Raw genomic sequence first — 10,000 nt, forward strand, 5'->3', positions numbered from 1 at the left:
ACGCAATCAGTTTCCATATTAGTTCGTACGATGTATGAGCTGATAACAGAGATTGAATGAACCAATCAGAAAAGCTAGAAACGCAATATGCGAGGTCAATAGGGTCTGGAGATTTGATTCCTTTCCTAGTTTTTTTTGGCTGCGTTATTCCCGCGTTCTTCAGATGAACCCAACAGAGACCTATGGGCCTCGGTATGTAGTAAGCTTGTTGTGTTGTTTTAGATGGCCGGTGACAAGGCAGATACAATCGCTACGGTCATTGAAGAAGCTGGAGGTTGGTGTAAAATTGTGCATCACTAAAGCGGCGCTGATTGTACTTTACTTTGTCTAGGATGGTTAATTTTATCTGTTATGGCTTTTAATTAATCGTTCCCGTCAAAAGCTTTTGCTTGGGGGAGTCGTACAACTTTACTCCTATGAGAAAGATTAAGGACGGTTCATACTAATTCAAAGGTATGTTTGCTCTGGTTTATGATTATGCAGGAAATGTAGATCTTGGCAAGTGTGGTTGAAATCCAAAAAGAAAATTGGGGTAACCACGCATTTTTCAAAGATAATTCATGAATAATATTTGTCAAAAGCTTCTTCTCAAATTGAAGTTTCATTATTTCTGAAAAATGCATGGTTACCCCCAATTTTCCTTTTGGACACCAAGAGCACTTGCAAAGTTCAGCTTTCTCCGCATAGTTTTAAACCGCGCAAAAATATCCCTGAATTAGTAAGCGTCATGGAAATCCGAGTATCTCGAGATGCGCAGAACGTATGCGCAATACCAATAGTAGGTACCGTCCTTGAGGAAAAAAACATTTGTCTTTCCTAAAATTGGCTTTCAACTAGAAAAAGTAGGTGATGCCATTCAACGGTCTTACTGCTTTTTGTGCTGTTGTTTCATTACTTCCATGCTTCCTGATTGCCAAAATAAAATTAATTTTATAGGTCATAACTATCGGGTGTAAGGAATATGCGGTTAATTATTACAGGGCAAAAGCACGAGACATTTTTAAACCCTGAATGGAAACCGGAAGTGAGCTGTTTCCCTTTTTAACTTGACATTGGCTCACGACCAATGAGAATTAGTTTAACTTTCTGGGAGAGATTACTGTCCTGGCACGTCAAATATCATTTCCAGTCTGAGTTTCCGTTTGTGGCTCAGAAGCGTCTCATGCTTAATCTCCGTAACAATTAGAACCGACTTGGCGACGAATTCCAATCCATCGCTTATCATTGGCTTGATTTGTGTTCAGTGATCCCGACATAACTTCACCTCTGCCTGTTAAAGTGCCCCTAACCCCAAAATGTTTTTTTCGCTAAAATGAATCTTTGCACCTGTTCGAAACGCATTGCGGCAATTTTTTCCTTTTTCTAACAAATTCTGCCATTTTATAGGCTTCGAAAGTTGCGAAAATCCAAGCATCTTTAGTTCACGACCGAGTCAGAAGGGGAATGGGCCTATTCCTGATGTGACGTCACAATCTACTTTGCATGCATGTTTACAAAGAGTTAATGCAATGTAAATCAGTTTGTGACGTCACATCAGGAATAGACCCACTCCCCTTCTGACTCGGTCGTGAACAAAAGATGCTTGGATTTTCGCAACTTTCGAAGCCTATAAAATGGCAGAATTTGTTAGAAAAAGGAAAAAATTGCCGCAATGCGTTTCGAACAAGTGCAAAGATTCATTTTAGCGAAAAAAACATTTTGGGGTTAGGGGCACTTTAAGGGTCAACTAATTCCCTGCCAGTTGAGATTTTTAATCATGTGATGTGTCGTTTCAATTGTTTGCTCTGATATGCGTGTGAACTAGCTTGAAAGCTGAGGGTATTCCCTTAATAAACACTGCATTGTCGTTGTTTTCAGTTACATTTTTACGCAGGTAAAGGTGAATTGGAAGGATATTGAAAATCCCTTTTATTGGTATTGCACGTGCAGCACAATCGCACGGCCCAACCTCGTTCCCAAAGAGACCCTGGGTTCGAGGTTGTCGCACGGCCGTGCTTTCAATTCCCATTCAGTCCTTTTTTTTTTCTCTCTCTCTTTGTCAACTGAATTTGCTTCCCTCACAGCGATGATGTACCGCTAAGAAAACTGTTTCAAATCCGCAGTTACAATATACAGTTTAGCTTTCATAGATTCTCTTGCAAATTAAATGTTCACATTTTTTCTTCAGGTTTGGATAAAATAGAATTTCTTCAACAGCACGAAAACGAGGAAATCTACAAACTGGCCTTTGGAATGATCGATCAATACTTCTCTAATGACGTATGTATTTGTCTTAAGAACTCCAAAATATATATATAACTTGGAGCGCTATGTGCGCACGGTGAATTTGCTTCCTCAAGAAACTCTTGAAATTTCACTTGCGAAGTCAATGAGCAGTTTGCTGGTATCACCAGCTCACATCTGTCAGTTTGCTTTCATTGTTGTTTTGTTGGTGGTACTGTTTGTTTGTCTGTTCTGCTCTCCTTTTATCATTTCTTTGGTGCTGTAACGTTTGTACGCTTGGATGGTCGATGGAATTGTGTCGAGGATGAAGATTGGCGCCCGATTTTTCTTTTCTTTTCTTGTTTCATTCTCGCGTTCCGGTTGATTAGGCGTTGAATAGATTCGGTAAATCTCACCAAATCAGTCATTTAGTGTGGATAGAATATATCGACATATATTTGACCCTTCCTAATACCTTCTTTCAGGAAGGTACTTCTACTTCTACTTCTGCTATTGGTAGTCAACTAGCCTGCGCAGGCTAGTAGTCAACAAAATCGAAGTAAAATCCAAATGATTTCTCCGATCCTGGACCGTGTTCAGTCCTTGTGGCTCACTTAAAACTCGGCTATTTTTGAACAGTGACCTCTTTGTCGAGTGATTTCTCGTATTTTTGGGAACTTGCTTTGTATGCATAACCAGTTGCCAACAGGCCACTTGATTGTCCATGGTAGGATGATTCGATCAATCATCCATAGCTTTCCCTTCTGTTGGTCCAGGCAAGCTGAGATTTTACGCTTGCATATTTCCTGAAAGTTCTGTGATGGACCTTCAGTTTTTTTGTGAGAAGACGCAAACATTTTGCCATTGTTTTTTTTTTATATATTTCTGGCTTCCCATGTCATGGGATATTAATTTAAGAGCTCAAGTTATTATCAACTTATCTTGCGTGTAGACTGTCAACACTATGAATGGTAGAACGGAAAAGAAAATTATTTTTGTATGTCTTGAGTAGCTTTAACTTTTTGAGCTGTACCTTGGCATAGAGCAAGTATTCCAATAACTATTTAGTACTTACATATTTTCTTTTCATGTTTCTCAGGCTGACAACGGTGAAGAAGAGTTACTCCCTCAAGAGGTGGATGGACAGTTTGAATTCCAGGCTAAAGATAACCTCCCTCCTGGCGGCTTCAAGTTTTGAAGCTCAATTGCTATCGATAAAAACTTGACTAACCAAGTAGAGTACAAGCGAGCGAGCGAGCGAGCGAAAACACGAACGAACGAACGCTAGAGTGTGCGAGAACTAAACACAACAGCAAGAGGAGTGAGCGAGCAAGCAAGCGAGGGAGTGTTTCGCCGGTTTATTGTCCTATCCCGTCCCCACCCCCCTACCATCATTTGGCCAAAGCAACTTGGCTGTTAATTACGAGTGGTTTTAATTTTGTCGGAACTTGGTGAAAAAGAGTTGCGAGAAGAACTCCCCTAGCGACAGCCAATGTCCGGTTGGTATGTAGCACATTGCCGGCCCGCGGCATGGCTGTGATAAAGACATTCTCGGTGATACCAGAACCCACTGAAGAGGATTAAATGAAATCAGTTTGTACAAAGGTCTTAGCTGATACAATGAGTTTTATGAAGATCGAGTTGAATGTTATTTGCGTAATCTTGGGCTCAGAACACGGACTTATTGTTGTCTAATTGAGCCCGTAAGCAATGCAACAAGCGACGTCGAGGAGGATATTGTCCCAATCGTTTTAGAAATCGGAAGGAAATTTTCGTGCTTTTGTTTGTACTATTTACTACAAATAAGTCAGTAAGTGTCGTCTTTAGTATGCAGTCTTATTTTTGTATTTTTTCCCTGTTTTAGTTGTTATTTCCTCCGAACTCCTCTCGATTTATTTTATTTTCTTGCGTTCCGACAGTTATTTTGAAAGTGTGCAAACTGTATCTAACTGTAAAGTCGCGAATTTTATCAGTAAATTTTAAACTTTTTCCCGTTTGATGAGTGTATTTATTGATTAGGGTACATATTATCCTGTTTCGAGACCCTTGTATCATCATACAATAGGCTGTCTACTGAGTGCCTGTGTCTTTTGTTTGAAGCGGATATTGAAAACTCTAGAAGTCAAGAGTGTGTTTACTAGTTTCCTTCGCGGTTGAATGAAGACAAACATTGTTACAAGATGCGTTTACGGTCCGCGTTAAGATAACCAGTTAAAACTTGAAATCAAGCTGGAAACATGAAGATTTCCTTACAGAGTGATGTATCATTAATTTCAAGTGATAATCAAAGAGGCCTTATTTTTCGTTTGCATAGTTGCAACGAGATTAAGTAATCTCGAAAGCTAAGCTCGCTTTGAAGTTTTTTTTTCTTTTAATTCCTGACACTTTTAAAACTGTCCGACGACCTGACTTTAATAGCCTTGATTTGCACCGAGTTGTTGTGGGTGCATATAACCTCGTTAATGTACGTACATAAAGCGATAGTGGATAATGATTTTTGCAATAACACATTTGTCGGTGCCTTTTACATGTAAGACAAAAAGAAACTTCAACGCAATGGTTTATTTATAAACTCGATTAATTTGGCGCGAGCGCTTGGCTTGGCAAAATATCGTTATTATATTATCGGTGTTGATTCCGATCCCATTCACACAATTACTATTAATATTCAGTAGCTTATTGTTCGTCTGTTTGCTTTTTCTTCCTTGTTTATATTCCTGTGAACAACAAAATGATTGCTTAAAAAGCGTTGGTGAAGTCCCTGCTGGAGGCTCGTTATGTTATAAAAATTGTTAGTAGTTGTCCTGAAACTATTGTAGCTTTGATATCGAAGCCGTGTTGTGGCTTGAAAAATGTTTTGGTTTGCGGTCACAGTGATTTTGAGGGCTTATTAGTTTAATTAAATTGGAATGATTTGGTTATAAAAAGACATTTTATTATTATGATAATCAGGCATGCGGCGCTTGCATTAGGTAAACAAGTAATAACGCCACTTTGATAAGGCGTCAGCGGCACACCTCAAACGCTTGAATAACTACGGCGTCTGATTGGATACTTCTCAAGGTTGTATCGATTCAATATAAACGGTATTAATTAATTAATTACAGGGACAAATGGTGATTAATTAACCCAATCAAAATGTTGAGAAGGATGCAAGTTTTCAATATTCCCTTCTTACAGGGTCATTGTTGTGGGCAGCTGCCGATATCAGCTGTTAAACTTATTTACAGTTGAATGTGGTTTTAATTTATCCTTATTGGGACAGGACATTTCAAGATTCAAAGCCCGCGGAAGAGTTCAAAATACATGCTTTTTCGCTGAGTCTGAGTCTTTAGGCGACAAGATACAAGTTATTATACCTCTATGTCACCGTCTTCGCCATGATCTTGACCCCATGGAGAAAGACTAGTTCGCATTTCGTCAACAATCCTGAGTGATTATGACCGGAGACAGCCGCGAACAAACATTTTCAACAGCGGTAAGTCAACATGCTTCTTTCGCTCACTTAACCTCACCACTCGGTGTATGCGTTTGCTCGGTGATCGAGTTTCAAACGCTTGTTAACGGTAGAAAATCAAGGAACTGAAAAAGAAGTCTGGCTTCTATGGGCGGAGGGCCTAATTAGGGTCTTTCAATTTCACAGTGTTGTCGGCTATTTGATCAAATGAGACTAAACTAATTGCAAATGTAAAGAATATGTGCCCTGGATCATGACGTCTCCTAATGAACTTTAGTAGATTTATTAATTTTATTATCGACTGAGTATTTCATTGGTTTGACACCAAGAGCATTTCATAGGTGATCCGTCGGTGTGCCGGGTTTTATTAAAACACTCGCACTACTTGGCAGATCCTATTCACGGAAACTTCAAGCCTGCACGAAAATGACTGCCCGAGCGATCTCTTACACTATTGATGGTCTACTTGGTCTGAACCGAGACGATGAGTGCAAACAACGATCAAAACCCGACTCAGTGACCGAAGAAGCATCGGACGTTGGCATTACAGGAAGCATTGAGTCAGGTAGCGTGAGATTTGAAAGTTTTAGTTCACTAAACTTGAAAACACCTCACTGTACTTAACACTTCAAGAATCACCAGGAACTCAAGATGCCGCCTGTCAGAGCATTTTTACGCTTGGCCACAAAGATGTTTTTACAACTGGTGGTATCTTCTCCATGTTAACCAAGGCAGGCTGTTTATCAACATCTTGCGCTGTATCATTTTTATTGTTCTTTAAATTTAAAAAGCCTCTTTGTTGTATTTGGTACAAACAAAGGTTCAGTTTAGGTGCGTTGTAGCCGGAAAGAAGATTCACCTCCACGGCAGCGATTTCATTATTGTGGGAAAGATTAGTTGTAATTGCCATGCAGGCATTCAACACAATCACCTTAATTTTATTAATCTAATATTCACTCTTTTCTCTCCGTCCTAAATAGTAAACCACAACATCGTTCTGAGAACTTTTTTTTTTCTTCGCAGAGAGCGATTTAGACTCAAGGCTATCAGATGTGCGGGAAGGTTCATTCGAGAATGAAGGAGAAAAGGAGAAAAGCGACGATGAAAATGGAGAGGAAGACAGCAAATGCTCATCAGGAAAACGAAAACAGCGACGCTACCGGACAACATTTACAAGTCTTCAACTGGAGGAGCTTGAAAGAGCGTTCTCTAAAACACACTATCCTGACGTATTCACCAGAGAGGCATTGGCCCTGAAAATTGATCTCACTGAAGCGAGAGTCCAGGTAAATACTTTTAACATATCCCTTCTTATTCTTCAAAACAATGAAAACATTTACGAGATAATTTGCCCCGCGGATAATTAAATAGTCCAATTTAGTTGCGGGCGAAAACCTTTTTATTGGAAAAGATAAGACGGGAACAAATTAAAGTCCGCAAATGAAAAGCATCTGGCGAAGATGAGAGATAACCGGCTGATCATAAAACTATTACAAAAAGGAAATTAATCTCCACCATAATATTGTTAAGTACTTGAAAATTGATGACCCTTAGCAATTATTTTAATGACTGCCATGACTATTTTCAAACCTTTGCGAAAACGTTTCTTTTTCCTGCAGAGAAAACTAGTGACTAGTTGTTAGATTGTTTACAGTGCATCGCTGAGGCGGTTTGTAGATCTTAAGATGTCTTGCTGAGAACCAATTAGTTTGAAAATGTATCTAGAATGCCGAGAAAAAGTTAGCTTACTTTAATTTAAAATAGAACTTTTGTTTTTACTTTAATGTAATAGGAACTAAGTGCTTCACTATATTGGCAATCTATTATGTTTCACTCTTACTGACAACAGCGATTAACGATGTTACGACAGCTATGCAAAATTGATTATTTCTAAATCTTTCACGATTTCAACAGGAGAAAGACAGTTATCCCTCAGCCTTAGTTACATTGAGATTAGTCATTCTTTCTCTTGTAAAACTCATAACTAATCCCCGCTTCTTTAAAGATACTGTGATGATGCCAGTTTAATTTCCCATAGGTTTGGTTCCAAAACAGACGAGCTAAATGGAGAAAGCGTGAAAAGGCTCAGGGAGTGCGACTGCACGCTCCAATCGGCCTAAATAATGGCATTGTACCACCTCCGCTGTCCGGTTACACCCCAGAGCTGACCAGTAAAACTCTTGATCAAGAATGGGACGCGAGCCTTGCACCATCTTTTCCTCACCCTCCCCCATCTTTTTCTACTCTGCGTCTTCCTGTATATCCCACAGGTTACCCTCAATCTGCAAGCATGGCGCATTTTTATTCACCTTATTGCACGCCGCGGCCTACAGATTACTACCCTTCAATGCTAAATGGATCGCTCCTGGCAGCGGCCGCTGCTGCTTCTTCGACGTTCAAGACACCAGCTCTTAAATTCAATGCTTCTCGTGGCTACCTGCCTCAAAGCGTCTCGCCTATTGATTCTGACAGGAGATCAACAAGTATCGCAGCGTTAAGGCTTAAAGCGAAAGAGCATTCGGCTTCGTGTCACTTCCTTTCCCCTACTGACTGAGTTGTTACACGTCTTAAACGGATTCATTTGTTATAAACAAATGAGAACTCCAGTTTGTCCCAAAATGTGAGGCTTCTTGAAAAGTATCCTTACAATATCAATTTTTAATTAGATTCTAAAAGGACATTTCAGGTGTGAAATAATCTTCTCAAGAATAATATCTATGTTGTTTTTCTTTCCACCCAGATATCGTAATATTTCAATATTTTTGGATTGAATCACTCGTGAAAAGTGTTGAAAGTTTAAGAACTAAATAGATGTTAATTTGCTTAGGATACGCCGCAGTGCGAGCTAACCACCCGGTCAATAATTTAATAAACGTCTTTGTTTGCACAGGAAGTACAGGAGTTCGTAACACGGAATCACACAAATCACGCTTGCGAAACCATCAGCGATAGCACTGAAGGACCACCGAACGCGGTAACTTTGTTTTCCCGAACACAAAAAATATTACTTTAGTAATGAAAGAGTGGAATGGGCTATGAGGAGAAGATTAGCAGGGAATTAGTCCCATTAGACGATCTATCGATGAGATAATTGGTGAATCAATTAAAGGACACTTGAAAAACGTCTCAAACTTGCCTTATTTGGAAGCGATACCAGCACACACCTGCCTTCGCAAGCTGATGGGTAATTCACTTGATCTCGATTCAGTATATGGAGTGTTTATTGCAAGCGTTTGTTCCAGATCAAATCGGTTTTCAAAGCAAGTTGTTATTAAGTTATGACAACAGCCAAACCATTTTTTTAAATGAAAACAACAAATTTGAATAATTTAATTACCCCTAAAGCAAAACAGTGATATGTAATCAACGACTTTTAATTACCGGTGTGAAATTCGATTAGCTATAATGCCTTTGATTGGCTTTAAAAATGTCTCCTTGTACAATTTGTTTCCTTTTAAAATAAATTAAACTCTCTAAAAAATTATTGAGTTATTAGCGCTTAAGACGGTGCCGCGCTTAAAAGTAAGTACGCCAAGACGGCGCCTTTTTTGCTTGTTAAATGAGATTTATAAGGGATAAAGATTTGCCATTACCGCGTGTTGGCAAAGCAAAGAGGCGTTACCTTGCAACTTCTAAAAGAAAAGAGTTTTGTCTCTCTGAGTTTATTACCATTTGAATGAATGTCATGAAATGAGTTCGGAATATTCTTTTGTTAAATTGAAATTTGTGGTTCCGTATTCATCAACAGGCAACACAAATGGGCAAAATAACCTGATCTTCGCTTTTTTATTTGAGGTTCTATGGTTTGAAGATTTGAGGGGATGCAGACAATAGAACTAAAGTAAACTAGTCTTAAACCTTTTAATTATTAGACATGTCGAGTCATTCAGGACCCTTTGTATTCACGCAAGCTGCATCACACTTTCGCAGTCTTTCAGTTTAGCAAACATTTCGCATCTAGTATTTTCAGTCATTCACGAAAAATGGGACAACACGAGAGAAACTTTGCTTTTAAGCGGTTAATCGGAACTCGAGCAAATAGCATGCATTTCTCTGAAATTTGCCCTCTTAATGTGAACGCGTGTCATCTGTAATGTACTTATTTTCTCGGTAAAATAATGTGATACATTCATTTATTACATTATGTCTCGAACTGCTCTAGTGTCGAGAAGGAAATTGCATTCAGGTCTTTTTTATATGAAAAAAACTTCATTCAGGCTTGATCACTCAATCCATGTCTGGAACAGATTGTATTTAAAAAATCCGTGTCGAAGTCTCTTTTCGGAATTGCTATTCGATCCACATTTAAAGATCTTAAAATCCAGATTTTCCAATCGAACG

General features: G+C 39.0%; 2 protein-coding genes across 3 annotated transcripts in view; both read left to right on the top strand.

Annotated features, from left to right (window-relative positions):
* Positions 1 to 4,198, top strand: part of LOC138028389 (importin subunit alpha-3-like) — a 32,830-nt gene extending 28,632 nt beyond the window's left edge. The window contains exons 22-24 of the mRNA XM_068875909.1: positions 223 to 274; positions 2,168 to 2,259; positions 3,302 to 4,198. Coding sequence (XP_068732010.1) covers positions 223 to 274; positions 2,168 to 2,259; positions 3,302 to 3,400 — 243 coding nt within the window. The 3' untranslated portion in view covers positions 3,401 to 4,198. The remainder of the gene's footprint in view (positions 1 to 222; positions 275 to 2,167; positions 2,260 to 3,301) is intronic.
* Positions 4,199 to 5,540: 1,342 nt separating this feature from the next.
* Positions 5,541 to 8,783, top strand: LOC138028391 (aristaless-related homeobox protein-like). Of its 2 annotated transcripts, none has more exons than XM_068875910.1 (4): positions 5,541 to 5,680; positions 6,001 to 6,224; positions 6,683 to 6,945; positions 7,698 to 8,783. In XM_068875910.1, the coding sequence occupies exons 2-4, from the start codon at positions 6,086 to 6,088 to the stop codon at positions 8,211 to 8,213; spliced, it is 918 nt and encodes a 305-aa protein (XP_068732011.1). In that variant the 5' UTR covers positions 5,541 to 5,680; positions 6,001 to 6,085; the 3' UTR covers positions 8,214 to 8,783. The 2 variants fall into 2 exon arrangements, with proteins under 2 accessions (XP_068732011.1, XP_068732012.1); XM_068875911.1 differs by having other exon boundaries at positions 5,543 to 5,680; positions 6,052 to 6,224.
* The last annotated feature ends 1,217 nt before the right edge of the window (positions 8,784 to 10,000 follow it).

Source organism: Montipora capricornis, chromosome 13 (assembly GCF_036669925.1).
Source record: "Montipora capricornis isolate CH-2021 chromosome 13, ASM3666992v2, whole genome shotgun sequence".
NCBI lineage: Eukaryota > Metazoa > Cnidaria > Anthozoa > Scleractinia > Acroporidae > Montipora > Montipora capricornis.

Coding starts and splice junctions, on each gene's coding strand:
- LOC138028391 (XM_068875910.1), top strand. CDS start 6,086: ATGACTGCCCGAGCGATCTCTTACACTATTGATGGTCTACTTGGTCTG. Junction 6,225..6,682: donor TACAGGAAGCATTGAGTCAG/GTAGCGTGAGAT, acceptor TTTTCTTCGCAG/AGAGCGATTTAGACTCAAGG. Junction 6,946..7,697: donor TCACTGAAGCGAGAGTCCAG/GTAAATACTTTT, acceptor AATTTCCCATAG/GTTTGGTTCCAAAACAGACG.